Below are 19,951 nucleotides of genomic sequence, written 5' to 3'. Positions count from 1 at the left end.
GCTGTGTCTGGCGGCATCTCTCTAGAACTGAAGACAAAATTTCCTACCGTCTGCAGTTTCCTTAACCTGAGACAGAACCTGGGATCTTCATCATGCAAAGCATGGGCTTAATCAGTGAAATATAACGTTCCCCCTTAAGGCCAGGGATCAACAAGGCAGAACATATGAAGCTGCCTTATACTGAATCAGACCCTCGGTCCATCAAAGTCAGTATTGTCTACTCAGACTGAGGGTTTTCATGCCTATTTGCCTCGACCCTTTTTAGTTGGAGATGCCGGGGATTGAACCTGGGACCTTCTGTTTACCAAGCAGATGCTCTACCACTGAGTCACTGTCCTTACCCCAAAAACTGATCGCTTCAAGAAAATGATTTCAGCAAGAGTGATTTCAGGAGCATGTAGAAGTGATCTTGTGTAGATGATCACCTGTTTCTGGTGTCAAAACAAACATGCATGTTTTTAAAAATGTCTTTTGGACAGATTCTTCTTCCTTTCCAATGATGAGCTGCTGGAGATTTTGTCTGAGACAAAAGACCCTCTCCGAGTCCAGCCGCACTTGAAAAAGTGCTTTGAGGGAATTGCTAAACTTGAGTTTACGGAGGACTTGGAGATTACAGGCATGATCAGTTCAGAGAAAGAAACTGTTCCTTTTATAAGGAAGATCTACCCAGCGCAAGCCAAAGTAAATTTTCCCCACAATATTCTACAAATGTTCTATTAATGTAGTTTCATAACATATCCATGACCTTAGGCCGATGATGAAAAGGAGGGCAGGAAGGGTTGCGTCAGTGCTTAGTTCTCGTGGTCCCTTCTTATATGCCCAGGGAAATGTTGATTGCCACTTTGGAGTCAGGAAGAAATTTTTCTTCTGGCCAGTTTTGCTTCTGAGCTTTGAGCCAGGGTCACTGAGTATATGTTTAAGGGGGAGGTACTTGTGAATTTTCTGCATTGTGTAGGGGTTGGACTGGATGACACTGGAGGCCCCTTCCAATTCTATGATTCTGTGTACCCCCACAGTATCATAAAACTACGCATTTTTCCAGTTGCACAGCTGATTGCTTCATGGATCATAAAATGTGTACGACAAGTCTTTTGATCTTTTAAGACATAAAGTGCTTAATGACATCTGGTTTAACCTGGGGCATACGTAACAACAGTGCAAAACCAGTAACACCAGCTTCTTATGTTCTGTGTGCTTAGATTCTCACCAAACAACTTGTGTTCATTGACCTGAAAGTTATGTTGGCAACAGGGCAAATTTATACTATGAAAAATACCTCTTCCCCAAAAAACTAGTTCTGCTTTTATATCAGTTGGCTCTATGGCAGAGCCCCACTGCAGGCCCCACTGTGTCTCTTTCCAGTCAAAATGGTAGAATGTGATAGACTGATGGATGAAGAGCCTAAAGTAGCAAGAGCTTTTGTGAGCCAGAACCCACTTCATCTGATACATAAAGTGTTAACATTCAGCTAGCAGTGTCGTATATACCCAAAGCTGCAAAAATTAGAAAAGTGGTATGAGGAGAACAAGAAGACTCATAGATGATGTAATACATTTTGGATTACAATGAAGAGCATAAATGAAAACAAAAACCAGTCAATGTGTAAGTGATTGACCATTAGAGTGGTGTAGACCACTCCCCGACATTCATTAATTGGCCAGGTATGAATAATAATAATAATAATAATAAATTTTATTTCTATCCCGCCCTCCCCACCTCGGCAGGCTCAGGGCGGTTAACAACATTTCATAAAAACATATAATGGTTAAAACTTTTACATTTAACAATATAAAACAGTAACATTAACTTAATAACATCAAAACAATCCAGTAAGTGCAGTTATTCAGCGGTGTGGTCTTAACCGCATTGGCGGGTGCTTAATTGCCGATCTTCTTAACAGTCCAGGTATGCAAGTTTAAAAAGGGCGGTCTTGCAGGCCCTGCGGAACTGGTCAAGGTTCCGCAGGGCCCGCACCTCCTCGGGGAGTCGGTTCCATAGGGTAGGGGCCGCGACTGAAAATGCCCGTACCCTAGTATTCTGATATTTAGTCTCCCTCGGCCCGGGGATGGTCATTAGATTTTTCCCAACTGATCTCAGTGCCCTCTGGGGTTCATACGGGGAGAGACGGTCCCTCAGGTAGGTAGGTCCTCGGCCATATAAGGCTTTAAAGGTAATGACCAACACTTTGTACTGGACCCGGTATATGATCGGCAGCCAGTGCAGTTCACGTAGCCTCGGCTGTATATGTTCCCGTTTTGGGAGTCCCAACAACAGCCTGGCCGCCGCGTTCTGCACTAACTGCAGTCTTCGAGTCCGGCACAAAGGTAGCCCCAAGTAGAGGGCATTACAGTAGTCCAATCTTGAGGTGACCGTTGCATGGATCACTGTTGCGAGGTCCCGGCGCTCAAGGAAAGGGGCCAACTGCCTTGCCCACTTCAGATGGAAGAATGCTGACTTGGCAGTGGCTGCTATCTGGGCCTCCATCGATAGTGAAGGCTCCAATAAAACACCCAGGCTCTTTACCTGGCGCGCTGCTTTCAATGGCGCGCCATCGAAGACCGGGAGAGCTATTTCCCTTCCCAGAGCGCCGCGACCCACGCAAAGGACCTCTGTCTTCGCTGGGTTCAGCTTCAGCCCACTCAGCCTGAGCCATGTCGCAACAGCCTGTAAGGCCCGGTCGAGATTCCCTGGTGCGGGGTCGGGCCAGCCGTCCATTAGTAGATAGAGCTGTGTGTCATCCGCATATTGATGGCAACCCAGCCCAAACCGCCGGGCAATCTGGGCGAGGGGGCGCATATAGATGTTGAACAACATCGGGGAGAGCACTGCTCCCTGGGGCACCCCACAGTCCAGTGTGCGCCTCCGGGACTGTTCACTCCCGATAGCCACCCTCTGTCCCCGACCTAGGAGAAAGGAGGAAAGCCATTGCAAGGCCGACCCCTCAACCCCAATGTCGGCGAGGCGGCGCGTCAGTAGCTGATGGTCGACTGTATCGAATGCAGCCGACAGATCTAATAGCATCAGCACCGCAACGCTGCCTCGATCCAGTTGCCGTTGGAGGTCATCCACCAAGGCGACCAACACCGTCTCCGTCCCATGGCCCGGCCGGAAATCAGACTGAAATGGGTCTAAGACAGAAGCGTCATCCAGAAACCTCTGAAGCTGCGACGCCACGGCCCTCTCAATAATTTTACCTAAAAACGGTAAGTTAGACACCGGCCGGTAGTTCGCCAATTCGGCCGGGTCTGCTGTAGCTTTTTTCAAGAGAGGGCGGACCAAAGCCTCTTTCAGAGGTGTTGGAAACTGCCCCTCTGAGAGGGACCTGTTTATGATGTCCCGTAAAGGACAACTAAGCTCCCCCTGGCAAGATTTAATCAGCCAAGAGGGGCAAGGGTCCAGATCGCATGTTGTCGGGCGAGCAGCAGAAAGGATTCTGTCGACTTCCTCCAGGCTAAGCGGGTCGAAGTGGTCCAGCACTAAACCCGAAGACAGGCACGGTGCCTCAATTTCACTCACTGTATCCAAAGTGGTAGGCAGGTCTTGGCGGAGCAACGAGATTTTATCTGCAAAGTATTTCGCAAATGCCTCACAGCCTATTTCTAATTCCCTAATGTTTGGTTTGCCTTGTGGCAGCGTTATAAGATCCCCAATTACTCTAAATAATTGTGCTGGGCGCGAGTTTGCAGATGCAATCTTGGTTGCAAAGTAATCTTTCTTTGCAGCCTTGACTGCCATCTCGTAAGACTTCATAAACGTTCTGTAGGATGTTCTCGTTGCTTCGTCCCGAGTATGCCTCCATTGCCTCTCTAGTCGTCTGAGCCCTTGTTTCAGCCGGCGCAGCTCCAAGGTATACCATGGCGCCAGCTTCGTACGAGGGCGTAGAGGACGCCGAGGTGCAATTTCGTCGATAGCCCTGGACAACTGGTCCTGCCAGATCTCCACCAGGTCATCGAGGGAATTGCCAGTGGGCCAGGGATCCCTCAGGGCTGTTTGGAACCGTTCCGGGTCCATCAAGCCCCGAGGGCGAGCCAAAATAGGCTCTCCGCCCATACAGGGTTGGGGCAGCGCCCCCATACGGGCCTTAAGGGCCAGGTGATCCGACCATGGTACCGCTTCTACGGCGATATCGTTCACCAGAATCCCAGATGCAAAGATCAGGTCTAATGTGTGCCCGGCCTGGTGTGTGGGAGTCGTGACAAATTGAGAGAGTCCCAGTGTCGCCATGGTCGACACTAGGTCCATCGCCTGAGTGGAGGCCGTGTCGTCGGCATGGACATTGAAGTCGCCCAAGACCATAAGCCTCGGGTACTCCAACGCCCAGCCCGCCACTGCCTCCAATAGTGATGGTAAGGCGTTAGCTGGTGCGTTGGGCGGACGGTACACCAGCCAGACCGCCAACCCCTCTCCAACATCCCACATCAGACCGGCGCATTCAACCCCATCGATCTTTGGGTCCGGGAGGGCCCGAAAGGAGTAATCCTCCCGTATGAGTAACGCTACGCCTCCCCCCCGCCCGCTGGTCCGTGATTGGTGAAAGACCGAGTATCCCGGGGGGGACATCTGGGAGAGAGCTACTGTCTCCCCGTCCCTCACCCAGGTCTCGGTCACGCAAGCCAAGTCCATATTCTGCCATAGCAGAAACTCCCTAAGAGTCGCGGTCTTATTGTTTATGGACCTGGCATTACATAACACCAATGACAGAGGCGGGCATTTCCTCTTGGTCCCACTACCTGCCACCGTTGGGATGGGAAGTAGACTGGAAGGTGGCCGAGTACTGTTTTGTCTCTGTCTCCTTCCATTATATTTCTGTCTATTCCCACCGTCATATCTTCCCCTCCCCAGGAGCACTGGAATCCCTTGGCCGAGCATCTGTAGCAGCCCAAGATAAAATCACCGGCGTCACTTCCCCGATTTGTCTCCACCTGCAGTTTCAGTTACCCTCCTCACTAGCCCCTCCGATTCCCGGCTAATAACCCACTACTTGAATCTTAAATTAATTAATTTAATTAGCCCTCCCAATCCACCTTACAGTCAATTAGTTTAAATTTTTATAGGTTCATTGGTTCCTAAACTTATTAATAAAAATCCCTCCCATCCCGTCCTAATTAATAAGTTAAGAAAAAAAAATTTTTTTTTATAAAGATATTAATTTGGTCACTAATTGATTGATGAATTAATCAATAATTAATTAACAGTAATAATATTTGGTTCTATTAGTGGGCTAGCTTTCGTTCATCTGTGGGGTGTGAGTCCAGATAGTCTGTTGGGGGCTTATTGCACACTGCCCATGAATGTTCTTCATTGGTAACATTTACAGAATTAGTCCCGACGATGGTTTCAATGATGTTAAAGTGCAGGTGCTGATGGTATCAAGATGTTAGAATAGTCCCACTGGTATTAAGGTGCAGGTGCCAGTGATATCACGATGTTAGCGTAGTCCCACTGATGTTGGAATGTAAGTGCAGGTGGTAGTCGCCTCGGGTTTGGTTCAACTGCTCGGACGTCTATAGCCTGGCAACCCTGGGGGGGGGGGGAGGTGGGTGGGAGGGGAGGCAAGGGTCTTCTTATGAGCTCTTGGTTAGTCCAGCCGTCGCCTCAGGTCTTCTCTAGCTCAGCGCACAACCTGGGCTCCCCTGAGCCCCGTATAGGGCTTCTCTAATTGGGGATACCCAGGCTGCTGAGTCAGCCGTATTGTTCAGCGCTTGTAAAAAGAAGGGGGATGGGTGGGTCGGTGAGCGCAAGAAAACAGGAAAGAGGGGGGGGGAGCAAGGCGGGGTCACAAGCACCCGCCGAGCCCTCGCCCCAGAGTTCACTCGCCTCTCCTCAGCTCCTCCGCTCCCCAAACTTCTCTGAGCGCCGCCGCCACCTCCCGGCCCCCTCCGCCGGTGCCCGTGGCTCGTCCGTGGCGTCCTCGCTGGCCTCCGCTCCGCGTCGACTCGTCTGCGGCGCCCTCGACTGAATCCCACTCCGCGCTCCCCGCCGTCCCTGCGGGCAGCGTCCCACGATAAGCCGTGGTTTCGCCTCACCTCCGTCCCAGGGCCAGGCCAAGCAAGTCTCCGGTTGCTGCCTCTGGTTGCTGCTTCGGCTTTTCCCCGTTTAGCACTCCGTTAATATTCTGTGCTGTTTGTTCGTTGCTGCTACTGTCAGGTCAGTTGTCGGCTGTAGATATTTCGGTCTTATTTTGTTGTTGTTGTTAACTGCCAGGCGGGAGCCCTAGGGGGACCTCTTCCCATCAGGGCTGCCAAGAGTCCCACTAGAGTTGCCCACCACAACTCAGACAACAGCGATGCCAGCTCATAATCTGGACAGTGTAACTTAAACCTGGCATGACGGACATTTTCTTTTTTATAGTGAGCTAACTATTCAAAGTCCCTGTTGAGTCCAAATTTGTTAGTTGCATATAAATTCCACCTCAGCAGCATCTCACTGGAGTCTCCCTTTGAAGCTTTTCTGCCACTGTGCCTTAAACATTGATGCACCAGAACCCTCTGGCATTTCTCTCCAGTTTTGCTCCCATTAAACCCTGTTTTCTTTAGATTCTCTTAGACTCCTTCTGATTTTCATTCTTTTATTTTATTTTAAGGGCATGGTTGAGAAATGGTTATCACAAGTAGAAGAAATGATGTTATCCAGCATCAGGCAAGTTATAGAAGATGGCATTGGAGGGTATGATCAGGTAATAATGACATACTTGTTCTTCAAGATGAACTTAGTCCTGTGAAGTCATTGAATACACAATCATAAGAACATAAGAGAAGCCATGTTGGATCAGGCCAATGGCCCATCCAGTCCAACACTCTGTGTCATACAGTGGCCAAATACACACACACACACACTGTGGCTAATAGCCACTGATGGACCTCTGCTCCATATTTTTACCTAACCCCCTCTTGAAGGTGGCTATGCTTGTAGCCGCCACCACCTCCTGTGGCAGTGAATTCCACATGTTAATCACCCTTTGGGTGAAAAAGTACTTCCTTTTATCCATTTTAACCTGACTGCTCAGCAACTTCATTGAATGCCCACAAGTTCTTGTATTGTGAGAAAGGGAGAAAAGAACTTCTTTCTCTACTTTCTCCATCCCATGCATAATCTTGTAAACCTCTATCATGTCACCCCGCAGTCGACGTTTCTCCAAGCTAAAGAGCCCCAAGCGTTTTAACCTTCCTTCATAGGGAAAGTGCTCCAAACCTTTAATCATTTTAGTTGCCCTTTTCTGCACTTTTTCCAGTGCTATAATATCCTTTTTGAGGTGCAGTGACCAGATTGTACACAGTATTCCAAATGAGACTGCACCATTGATTTATACAGGGGCATTATGATACTGGCTGATTTGTTTTCAATTCCCTTCCTAATAATTCCCAGCATGGCATTGGCCTTTTTTATTGCAATCGCACACTGTCTTGACATTTTCAGTGAGTTATCTACAATGACCCCAAGATCTCTCTCTTGGTCAGTCTCTGCCATTTCATCTATGCACAGAATTTACATGGTAACACATGTATTCCATGCAGAGATGTTTAAAAGTGTGGATCTGCTCTAAGCTTTCTTACAACAACCAAAGAAATATTTAGTGAGAAGTTACTCCACCCAGCTGTAGACAGCATATGTTGGACCACACAAACACTGGCAAATATGTCATCTTGTATTTATACTGGCCACAGCGACATGTACTTTAAAATTGAACCTGAAAGAAATCTTAATAAAGATAGCATGACTTTCCCCGTTATCTCTCATCCCCAGTTTCGCATTCAAATATAAGAACAAGGTTTGAGTCGGGGAGCACCTTTAAGACCAACGAAGTTGTATTCACAGCAGGGCTTTTTTTGAGCAGGAACACATAGGAATGCAGTCCAGCTGGCTCGGTGTCAGGGGGTGTGGCCTAATATGCAAATGACTCCCTGCTGGGCTTTTTCTACCAAAAAAAGCCCTGAAGTATATATAAGCTTTTGTGTGCATGCACAGTTCTTCAGATACTTCGTTGGTCTTAAAGGTGCCTCTGGACTCAAACTTTGTTCTGCTTCTTCAGACCGCTGCAACTACCCTGTCTGAATCTATATTCAAATATAATTCTGTGTACGGTCAGATGAATATGGATTTGTGTGACCATTTTGTTTTGGTTGATGTCAGCATTAGATGGCTTCCTTAGGCCTCTGTGCTAGCCCAAACAGCACTGGAATGGGATTGATAGTGCAGAGGGCAACACAGCATCCTGAAATGTAGCTGACACCACCATGTAAACTAAATAATTCACCAGTTTATATAGATTCAGATTTGCACAAAAAGTCAACTTATATTGATGTCAGCCTGGGCTTGGGGGAAGAACATTAGCAGAGAAGAAGAGACGGAATGTATACCCCACCCTTCATCTAGAGCAGGGGTAGGGGTTGGGGTAGGTTGGCTCTCCAGATGTTTTTTGCCTACAACTCCCATCAGCCCCAACCTGCATGGCCAATGGCTGGGGCTGATGGGAGTTGTAGGCAAAAAACATCTGGAGAGCCAACATTCCTTACCCCTGATCTAGAGTATCGGAGAGGCTTACCGTCTCCTTCTGTTCCCCTCCCCACAACAGATGAGAGTGTTCTGTGAGAACTGCTCTGAAAGAACTCAAAGTCACATCAGCAGTTGCACACGGAGGAGGAGTGGGGAATCAAACCTGGTTCTCTCAGATTAGAGTCTGCACTCCTAACCACCACACCCACCTGGCTAAATGCATTACGTGCATTTATTTATTTATAGCTATTCTCTTAGAACATCATTCTCTCCTTCTTCCCTGAGAGAATGTGACTAGCCCTTGGTCACCTAACAGGTTTCCAAGGTAGAGCTTGGATTTTAACCAGGTGTGACAGTCCAGCCACTATATCAAGCTGGCTCTCATTTGCTGTATTCTTAATCGCTGTCCTTTTACATACCTCCTGTTCACAGTTCCTGCATGGGAGGCACTTTAATAAAATGTGAAACTGATGTGTTGACAGTATCAAGTGAGAGCTGCGTAGTGGTGTGTGTGTTTGCTTTGGCCCTGTGTACACATGTGAGAAGCCATACACGAATGACTGCAGTTTCTCACTGATTGTAGCCCACAGAAGGCTGACAGCAGTCATCTCATCTTATGATCCATATAAAAGTTCCATGTTAACCTCTAACACAGAACACACATCTGCATTTTTGTAATACATGAAGCAGCCCTTACAAGCAGATGACACAGAGACCATTTTCGCACACAGCTTACCACGCGGTCACGTTCCTGTTCTCTCCGCAGAAACCGTCGGATTTCCCACTATCTGCTCTGGAGTTACAGGAAGTGCCGCGGCTTTTGCATAGCAAACATAAACTGGGTTTTAGCGTCACAGAGTTGTTCTCCAATAGGATTCACCCACAGCTTGAAATACTAGCACTCTTTTTCATCAGTGGCTCTATCACTGTCCTTTGATGCCTGATGTCCTGCTCCTTTTCAAATGACATAGCACTCAAAGCAACTGCTGTGATTTGTTGTTGTGTTTTAAAAGGTTCCTCGCAAACAGTGGGTACTGCAGTGGCCCGGACAAATAGTTATCTCTGTATCATCGATCTTCTGGACGAAGGAAGTATCAGAAGCCATAAAAGAAAGGACATTAACTGTAAGCCTGTTTTAAAAAAAAAAATTGTCAGGTAGATAGATGCTGAGAGAAAGGCAGTTTTAAGATTGTATTTGGCAACAAATGTTTCTTGCGTTTACTGATAAATGAATTTACAGTGACACAGAGTTAAAGCATAAGGTGCTGATAATTTATCCAAATGATGCAACTTAATCAAGACACAAATCTTGATTGCTACATTCTCCTGTGTTGTGAAAATGTTCCATATCCTATAGAAAAAGCAGATGACGTAAGGATTTATGAGGAAGTGGAAATCCCGTCTCCATGCGGTCCCCGCTTTGCTTCCCTTCCCCTGCTTCCTTCTGCTTGCTTTGGCCTCCACTTTCCCATTCCTCACTCCCTCCTGCCTTTTGTTCCACTTCCTTTCCCCTCAGCCAGCTGGCTCCAAAGGCACTTCATTCCCTCCTCTCCAGTCCCACCAGCTTCTGCTTCCCTCTCTGCTCTCCCTTCCCTTGCCGTCCCATCCCAGAGGCTTCTCTGCCTTCCCTCTCCTGTCCTCAGCCACTCACCTCAAAGGGGATTTTTTTTTTCAAATTTAAATTTTTATTGAAAATATTTAAATAACCTTACAACAACCAATAACACGGCCCAACAAGGGGTCCACGACATTACCTTAAATGTACCGTCACATTTGATATTATCAGCAGATTTTAACAAAAATGAAATTATCTCACAAGAGATACATACCAGTCGATATTCCACAAAACTATAGGTTAAATCAATTCAAAGCTAATAAATCATAATATTCAGATATTTTGCTGGCAGTTTCCCAAATATAGTGTCGGAACTGTTTACATATTCAAGGAAGCTAAACCATTTTTTTAAAAACCAGTCTCCTGTTTTGATGTTATCCAGGATCGATATAACAGTAGTTAGCTTGTCCTGTATCAGGACGTCCCACACTTTCGTGCACCACTTCTGTAGTGGAGGGGTATCTGGGTGTTTCCAGTGAGATGCCAAGGTAATTTTAGCAGCGAGCAAAAGTAAAGTAACCAATTCCTGTTTCAAAGTAGACAGTGATTGATCGGGCCATAGATTTAATAGGACCACTGCAGGGGTACAAGGGATATCTACCCCTACTATTTTTGATATCATTTCTAGAATAGACTTCCAGTAATCAGTTACTTTGGGACAGTCCCACCAACAGTGGAAAAATGAACCTGGAAGCCCACACCCTTTCCAGCACCGGGGGTCAGCCTTCACCTTTGCCTTAAAGAGATTAAGAGGAGTCATATACCATCTTGCAAATAACTTATAATTTTGAAGACGAAAATAAAGGGATTTGGATTTGAATAAAGGTGATGTCCAGAGCTGGCTCCATTGGTCCTCATTAATTGAGATTGCACAATCCTTCTGCCAATTATTTAGATGAGTGGAGGGGGACTTCCATGTATTTTGATTTAAGAGAATATAAATCATAGAGATAACTCCTTTTATGGTGCAGTTACCTGTCTTAATTAATTTCTCGACCGGATTTAATGGCCTGTTATGCATTACAATGGGTATTATATGCTGTAATGCATGGTGAACTTGTAGATACTGGAACCATGGAATGGTAATTTTAAATTTAAAGGGGATTTTTAAAACCACAAAATCATTTTGGATTTCCTGGGAGATGTTGTTCGAGAATCATAGAAACAGAATTGGAAGGGGCCATACAGGCCATCTAGTCCAACCCCTTGCCCAATGCAGGTTCAGCCTGGAGCATCCAGTGCTTTTTTGTAGCAGGAACTCCTTTGCATATTAGGCCACACACCCCTGATGTAGCCAATCCTCTAAGAGCTTACTGTAGCCCCTTTACTTAGACTCCTGTAAGCTCTTGGAGGATTGGTTACATCAGGGTGTGTGTGGCCTAATATGCAAAGGAGCTCTTGCTACAAAAAAAGCCCCGGGAGCATCCCTGACAAGTGTTTGTCCAGCTGCCAAGTTAGGTTGTCTTGGGATTTCGAAATGGTGCTTGAGAACTCATGAGACAACCCCTTAAACTTTCAGATTTTCCTGCTAACATAGAGGTTCCACAGGTTTTGCGTTGATCCACTATTTATCACACAGTTTTTTAAAGAAAGGGCACCATCTATCCAAAGATAAACAGTTTTAAATTTCATCCGTTGGAGGGGTAGAGATTTTTATACATCTCTTCAACACTTGTCATCGTCATGGAAGGAATTTAACAGCGCTTTGTTTGGGCTGGGTTGTCGTCCAAGAAGCAGAGCTCCTACACAACTATGGAAGTCAAATAAAATGATAACCAGAGGTGGGCAGGGCCTGTGAGGACGCTTGTGTAGGTATGTCAGTGCTGTCAAGTCGTAACCAGCTTATAGTGACCACAGCAAGGGCTTTCAGAGTGAGAAGCAGAAGTGCTTTGCTATTGCCTTTTCTGCAGATCTCCAAGGACCAAGATCTGATGAGATTGGACTATTGTCAAGCATTGATATTTCTCAATAATCAAGCTTTTGTTCTTTTAATCAAAAGTTGCTTTATTGCAAAACTCCATAGCTTAGTCAAGGACGGAATCTTTGGAAGTAATGACGTACACAGCATTGAATAGTTACTTATAGGAAAACTTCAAAAGGATAGCATCCAGATAACTTCAGAGGGATAACATACAGATGCGATTTGAGTCACGGGTTCAAAGACTACTAGCTAGTATCTCTTTTATGGCTTAGGAATGCAAGCTAATAAAAACATCTCCCTTTCTCACACTTTCTCTGAGAGCCAATAAGACCTGGCTATGTGAATCTGGGGGAGAGGCACTCTACACAGTTACTGCAAGGTTAACCTAAACATCCTGGGTCCATATGGATTTATTGTGCACCCTTTTGATACAAGAGGGGGGGAATAGGCCATGGTGGTGTTCTGCTTTATAACTGGCCTGTCTATTGGGTACATAGAAATAGCATACTTGACAACTATACCATACCATTCCGCATCATGAGGACTCTGGGGAGAAGGGAAACCCTACTCCTACTCTGGCTCTTACACAAGCCCACCTGGCCTTCCCAGTCCACCCCACAGCCCACTTATGTACACGCCTCCCCAACTTGTCTGCCCACCTGCCCTCTCCACCTACCTGTCATCCCATTCTTCCTTCTTTCTAGCTGCTCACTTATTCACCTGCCTGCTTGATATTATGACCTGCCTACCCCCTGGTCTTCCCTCCTGCTTCGCTGCATGCTGGCACACCGGGCGGGCAGGGGAAACAAGTTGAAGCTGGTTCTGAGTTCCACTTTGTGCCTGTTCCTGATGGCATTTGTGTGGCACTTTGGCTTGTTGCAGCAACCCAGTATGCCACAGACATCTCCTGTACCACCTGGAGAGGGTTAACTCCCTTCCCCTTTCTGTGAATTGTGGGTGGCCTCAAGGCCTGAAGAAACTTCAGCCCTGGTTCATATCGAAGGGATTTTTTTCTTTTCACAAGGGGTTGATGGAGGGCACAGGTGGCTGCATGCATGAGAGTGTCATCCTATGGTGTCCTGCCAATTTTTCCCCTGGATCAACTGCACCTCACTTTTTTTTTGGCGGGGTGCAGACTTTTTTGGAGAAAAGCAACATGCAAATTGGAGAAATTGTTGAGCTGGTTCGAGGAAAGCTGTCCAGTGGGGCCCGGCTGACTATGGGAGCGCTGACTGTTATTGACGTGCACGGTAAGCAGCTGGGCCAGGGAACGGGAGAATGCAGGGCGGGTGCGATGCAAAAGGAGAGGCTGCAGTGCCTCTTCAAATAAAGGCCCTGGGAGGGAGCAGGAGCTTCAATGCGCCTCATCCAGCTGGAGTTAAACACTTTTCAACATCATCGATTGCCGCTTGAATGTTCAATATTTGCTTGAATCCCTTACGCTGAACTTAAGAGTGTTTTATTTTAAAGCTCTCAACTTTAGCTGAATCCCTGCCTTCAGAAGCGGACTGACCATTTAACTTACAGGGAAAGTTTCCCCTGGGCTCTTGGAGAGCTCCTGGCCATGTGGAACACACACAGCCATGTGCCAGCTGCCCTGCTTAGCATTGCAGGGGTCACTCAGCCTGGCTTGCTCCAGGGCCTTTGTAGTCCCCCAGTCCATGCCTGCTACCTCTCTCTCTCCTAAAGAATTCCTTGGTAAGGTATTTTTTCACAATGCAGGTTTAACTGAGTCCTTTGAACAACAAAATTAGGCAATTTGACAGTATTCATGAGGGAAGTTTGTGAAGGGCCCTCGTACAGTAGTGGAACACCTGGTTTGCATGCAGAAGGGCCCAGCCTGTGGACAAGCTCTGATAGCAGGAATCAGAGAAGATCTCTTTCTCTCTCTCTCTCTGGAAGCCCTGGAAAGTCCCTGTCAGTCAGAGCCATGTAGAAAAGCTAAATGGTTGAACTTAATGTTTTGACTGTTTTCTAAGGCCTGTTTGCTTCTGCAGCACGTGACGTAGTGGCAAAATTGGCTGAAGACAAAATTTCAGACCTCAATGATTTTCAGTGGATTTCTCAGCTGAGATATTACTGGGAAGAGGGAGACGTGATGGTCCGAATGATTACAACAGAAGCCAGATATGGCTATGAGTACCTGGGGAACTCCTTGCGCTTGGTGATCACGCCACTCACCGATCGATGCTATAGGTAAAATATCCCAAAGCCCCCAAAACTTACTTTGACATAGTGTGGCTGGTTTTGAACCTAGATTGTACATCGCTAGGATATTCATGGTAGTGAGGAGGCTGAGCATTGGGGAGACCAGGAATGGGACGCAGTTCTACCCTTCAATCATTGTATATTTTAATCAAGAAGCAGATTCAGAATTGTTATCTTACTGGGACTTAGAAAGAACAGAATGCTTCTAAGATTCAATAGGTTTATTACAGGTTCAGCATCTTGCTGCTGTATTGTATAGTTTGTTAAAACTGTATATTTTTGTGTATCTTTGTAAGTTACTTTGAGTCCTCAGTGGGGAAAAGTGAGGAGGAAATGTTTAAATGAAGGAAGCAATAAAAATTAGTATAACTCTCAATAAGGTACCAAGTCTCTGTTTGGGTCTTATTTCCAGCTGCAGCAGGAACTCATAAGTTGGAATGTTTTCCCTTTGAAAAAATGCCCGACGCATAGAAGAGTAGTGTGCCAAGCTAGAACTTATTTTTCCAAGTTCCTTGCAGTTGAAATTGTGCACTGTCTTGAAATGAAATATACAGGCAAAGGTGTGTCTGCCTGCAAAATAAATTGAAGCCATTATTGAACCGTTTGCAGAGGCTCATGCGTGCCAGAGTTTAGGACCAACGTTCTCAATGTCTCTCTGGTGCGAGATTTATTATTCCATTTCTACCCTGCTGTGGACTGATAAGTAATTTCAGCAGTTCATTCTAGCTCTATGTAACTCATCCAACTAAATTAAAAATCTGCAAGGCTTGGCCTTAAGAGGACAAGATTTCATCCCATCCTTCAGCTTCTCTGATGCTGTGAACTTATTATATAATGGCTGTGTGCTGTAGGAGAGCCAGTTTGGTGTAGTGGTGAAGTGTGCGGACTCTTATCTGGGAGAACTGGCTTTGATTCCCCACTCCTCCACTTGCACCTGCTGGCATGGCCTTGGGTCAGCCACAGCTCTGGCACAAGTTGTCCTTGAAAGGGCAGCTGCTGTGATAGTCCTCTCAGCCCCACCCACCTCACAGGGTGTCTGCTGTGGGGGAGGAAGGTAAAGGAGATTGTGAGCTGTTCTGAGACTCTGTCCTTGAAAGGGCAGCTGCTGTGAGAGCCCTCTCCAGCCCCATCCACCTCACAGGGTGTCTGTTGTGGGGGAGGAAGGTAAAGGAGATTGTAGGCCGCTCTGAGACTCTGTCCTTGAAAGGGCAGCTGCTGTGAGAGCCCTCTCAGCCCCACCCACCTCACAGGTTGTCTGTTGTGGGGGAGGAAGGTAAAGGAGATTGTAGGCTGCTCTGAGACTCTGTCCTTGAAAGGGCAGCTGCTGTGAGAGCCCTCTCAGCCCCACCCACCTCACAGGTTGTCTGTTGTGGGGGAGGAAGGTAAAGGAGATTGTAGGCCCTTCTGAGACTCTATCCTTGAAAGGGCAGCTGCTGTGAGAGCCCAATCCAGCTCCATCCACCTCACAGGGTGTCTGTTGTGGGGGAGGAAGGTAAAGGAGATTGTCAGCTGCTCTGAGACTCTGTCCTTGAAAGGGCAGCTGCTGTGAGAGCCCTTTCAGCCCCACCCACCTCACAGGGTGTCTGTTGTGGGGGAGGAAGGTAAAGGAGATTGTGAGCCGTTCTGAGACTCTGTCCTTGAAAGGGCAGCTGCTGTGAGAGCCCTCTCCAGCCCCACCCACCTCACAAGGTGTGGGGGAGGGAGATAATTGTGAGCCGCTCTGAGACTCTTCGGAGTGGAGGGCAGGATATAAATCCAATATCATCTTCTTCTTTTTCTATAGTCATCTCCTTCCATTAGAGATAATTTCAAATGCTTGCTTCCTCAGAGCCACTGGGCCCATAACAGCTGTGAATGGGCTTTTTAGAGTGATGCAGATGACTAAAGCTCCATGGCTTCACTAGCAGCAAGAATTGTGGGCTGTGTACACACAAATGTGGGAACAGGGTCAAGTGCAGGGCTGGTTTTGCTTCATTGCAAAACTCTCCTACTCTTTCATTCTTGTATTGGCACAAGTTTAAGACCAACAAAGTTTTATTCCGGGTATAAACTTTTGAGTGCACGTAACAAACGTTTTATTCCGGGTGTAAGCTTTCACGTGCATGCATGCAGAAGCTCATACCCGGTTACCAGGTTCTGGATGGGAGCTATATGGGGGCCTCAATCAGTCTGCTCCCTAGGTGGTAGTGACTCTGCTAGAACTCAGGGCTGAGAGATCTGAAGCCTCGGCATGCCTCATGTCTTCACTCTGAAAGTTCTTTCCGGAGCCTGCTTCAAACTCTTGAGATGGGAGGGGGAAAGCTTGGAGGAGACTGATCGTCAACAGCTGACACTGGTGCCAGTTCAGCTGAGAAACTGGCTGGCAATTCTTCCAGGGCTGTTAATCCTTCCAGCTCCTCCTCATCAGGGTTCATGACATGTTACTTATTTCATAAACAAAAAGGACTCTCTCTCTCGGCTTGACTTCGCAAACAAAGATTCAAGAAGGGTGCAGTACATTTTGTCCATTGTACAAAAAGGACAATGACAGTGAAATTCACCTATAGCTCACCATCTGGCACTAGGGATTGTACTAGGGGTAGAATTTGGAAAAGAAACCAGTATTTTCCAAATCTGGATTTCAAGAATGGTTTCCATATCAGTATTGTGGATTATTTGCATCTCCAGTACTAATTTGGGATTTGCATTTAGGTTTTTTGTTTGCTTGTTTGTTTGGGAATCCCAAATTATGGTGGTGGGCTCTTTCTGTTGGGCTAGAGTGGCTGTTTTCAAGTGAACGGAACCAAAATTGTCAAGATTCTGAGTCTGCTTGTCCACTGTAGATGTCTCAAGTTTCAAGCAGATTGGATCAAGGGGTCTGTTATGTCCTGCATTCTAATACCTATGCACAGCACAGCGCATGCTACAGAGGCGACCAGTGGAACCCCACTGGTCCCCAGATGTAGCTCGCTAATAAGCACCGCCAATCAAAATCTTGCGGGAAGTTTAACTGACTAGGATCGGACCTGGCCTCACGGAGGGTTGTTCCGGGGCATGTATATAATCGGGACCCGGCCCGCCATTCTCCCTCTTGTGATGTACCCGCTAATAAAGTATGTTGCCTTCAACACGTCTCGTCACTGAGTACATTACACTGGTGACGAAGGTGGGATCTAGCTAGGAGGACTCCCCAAGCGGGAAGTCACTGACCTGGCTGGAGACGAGGAAGGCACGGAGCCGCAAGAGACAGAAGCGCCTGCCGCCGCCATGGCGAACCCGAGTGTAACGATGGGCCATCTTGCTGAGTTCGACCCCGCCAACCCCGAGAGGTGGGAGACCTACACGGAACGGGTCGAATGCTACCTACGCGCAAACGTGATTACCAACGACAGCCGCATGAGGGACGTACTCCTGAGCATCTGCGGGGAGGCCACCTTCGAGATCGCCAGAGGTCTCTCGGCCCCTGCGAAGCTCACTGAGAGAACGTATGGGGAGATCGTCAGACTCCTCACCGGGCATTTCTTGCCCCAGCCTTCCATCATCGCCCGCTGATTCCTCTTCCACAAGAGAGATCAAGGGTCCGGAGAAACGGCTGTCGTCTACCTGGCCACTCTCCGCCCGATCACAGGGAACTGCGGTTTCGACAAGCGGGAGGAAGCCTTGAGAGACCGAGATTCGTATGGGGCCTCCGAGACAAAAGGCTGCTGCAAAAGCTCTTCGCAAAGGAGGAGCTCACCCTTCAACAAGCTTTCAACGAAGCAACCGCGTTTGAAAGAACCACCAAAGCATACAACAACCCACGAGGAGAAGTCCACCAGGAAGAGATGGCGCCCAGCGACCCAGAGGACGAAGAGGCCTTCCAGCTCCGCCGCCAACAAGGAATGGGCCCGAGAGCCCCCACGTGGCAATGAGCCACAGAGAGACCGACCAACAGCAAGTGTGCCAGCTGTGGCGATGCCCACAAGAGACGGGACTGCCCCTATCGCAACATGGACTGCAGAAACTGTGGGAAGGTGGGCCACATAGCATGGGCTTGCTGGGCCAAGGCAACTCGCAGACACCAGGTCGCTCACCATGAATCGACCGATGCTCACACAACAGCATCGACCAGCCTGAGGTAATGAACTTGCCCCTCACCGCCCCCGACAAGGTTAGACTGTCGGTCCTAATCAAGGGCGCTCTATGCAAAATGGAGGTGGACTCGGGCTCCTCTATATCTATAATTTCAGAGGAGACCCTAAGAAAACTGTGCCCCCGTCGCCGGCTCCAATTGAGACCGGCTGATTTTATACTGCGGGACTTTCAGAAAAACCCTGTGCACATTTTGGGCTGGGCCATGGTACAGGTAGAGAGGAAGAACTTCAGGGGGCCACTGGACATTCTAGTGGTTAAGCACCAGCTCACCACATTACTGGGGCTGGTCTGGTTTAGACTGCTAGGTATTCAATTAGTGGGGGTGCAGCAGATGCAAACGAATAACTTCGAGAACGTGTGCCGGGAATTCCCCGAAGTTTTTGATGTGACCCTGGGGAGTTACAAGGAGCCGCCCATCACCTTACCTCTCGATCCCCTCGTTAGACCGATAAGACTGAAGGCCAGGCAAGTTCCGTTCGCTCTAAAACCTAAAATAGAAGCGGAGCTGGACCGACTCATGGCCCAGGGAGTGCTGGAACTGGTATCCTATGCTGCCTGGGAAACACCCATAGTCACCTCAGTGAGGCTGAACGGGGATGTGCGAATATGTGCTGACTACAAGTGCAGTATCAATAAAGCGCTACAGGACAACCCATACCCCGTTCCGGTGGTCAGCCATGTCCTGGCGGCCCTAGTGGGTTCTAAGGTTTTTGGAAAACTAGACCTGGCCCAGGCGTACCAGCAACTCCTGGTAGACGCCAAGACAGCAGAGGCTCAAACTATTGTGACCCAAAGGGGAGCTTTTCGGGTGCGGCGGTTGCAATTTAGGGTTAGTGTAGCTCTGGGGATCTTTCAGAGCATAATGGACTCTCTTCTCAAAGGGATCCCCGGAGTGCAACCGTTCTTTGACGACGTTCTGATCGCAGCCCCGGACGCAGAGGAGTTCAGCAGCCGCCTGAGAGAGGTGCTCTGCCGCTTCCAGGTGGCGGGCCTGAAAGTAAAAAAGGAAAAGTGTTCGCTAGGGGTGCCGAGGGTGGAGTTCTTGGGGTTTGCGGTAGACGCTGAGGGAATCCATCTGACAGCGGACAAGACCAGGGCGATAGTCCATGCCCCACCCCCCACGTGCAAGGCGGAGCTACAAAGTTTCTTGGGATTATTAAATTTTTACCATTCATTTTTGCCCCACAAAGCAGCCATCGCGGAACCCCTCCACAGGCTGCTCGATAAACATGCCCCGTGGGTCTGGGGGAAGCAGCAGGCCGCCGCTTTTCAGGCAGTCAAAGACCTCCTTGTTTTCAATGCAGTGCTCCACCATTTTGATGAAGCCCTACCATTGATTTTGGCCTGCGATGCTTCCCCGTACGGGGTGGGCGCAGTCCTGGGGCACCAACTTCCAGACGGGAGGGAGGTTCCTGTGGCATATTATTCGAGGACCCTGACCCCCGCAGAGCGCAACTACACTCAGATCGACAAGGAGGCCTTGGCGATTGTGGCGAGTGTGCATAAATTCAACGACTACCTGTATGGTAGGCGCTTCACGATTGTCACGGATCACAAGCCACTCCTGGGCCTCCTCCCCCCAGACTGCCAGAACCCACAAA

The 19,951-nt window shown here is 48.0% G+C and overlaps 1 protein-coding gene across 1 annotated transcript in view; it reads left to right on the top strand.

Annotated features, from left to right (window-relative positions):
- The window catches only part of DNAH3 (dynein axonemal heavy chain 3), a 169,926-nt gene that overhangs the window by 63,957 nt on the left and 86,018 nt on the right, over nt 1-19,951 (top strand). The window contains exons 24-28 of the mRNA XM_060261037.1: nt 480-681; nt 6,584-6,676; nt 9,507-9,617; nt 13,165-13,279; nt 14,027-14,225. Of these exons, the coding sequence (XP_060117020.1) occupies nt 480-681; nt 6,584-6,676; nt 9,507-9,617; nt 13,165-13,279; nt 14,027-14,225 (720 nt within the window). The remainder of the gene's footprint in view (nt 1-479; nt 682-6,583; nt 6,677-9,506; nt 9,618-13,164; nt 13,280-14,026; nt 14,226-19,951) is intronic.

This window comes from Heteronotia binoei, chromosome 20 (assembly GCF_032191835.1).
Source record: "Heteronotia binoei isolate CCM8104 ecotype False Entrance Well chromosome 20, APGP_CSIRO_Hbin_v1, whole genome shotgun sequence".
Lineage (NCBI taxonomy): Eukaryota > Metazoa > Chordata > Lepidosauria > Squamata > Gekkonidae > Heteronotia > Heteronotia binoei.
Note: the sequence above shows the minus strand (reverse complement) of the source record. Positions and strands in the feature narration are given on the sequence as shown.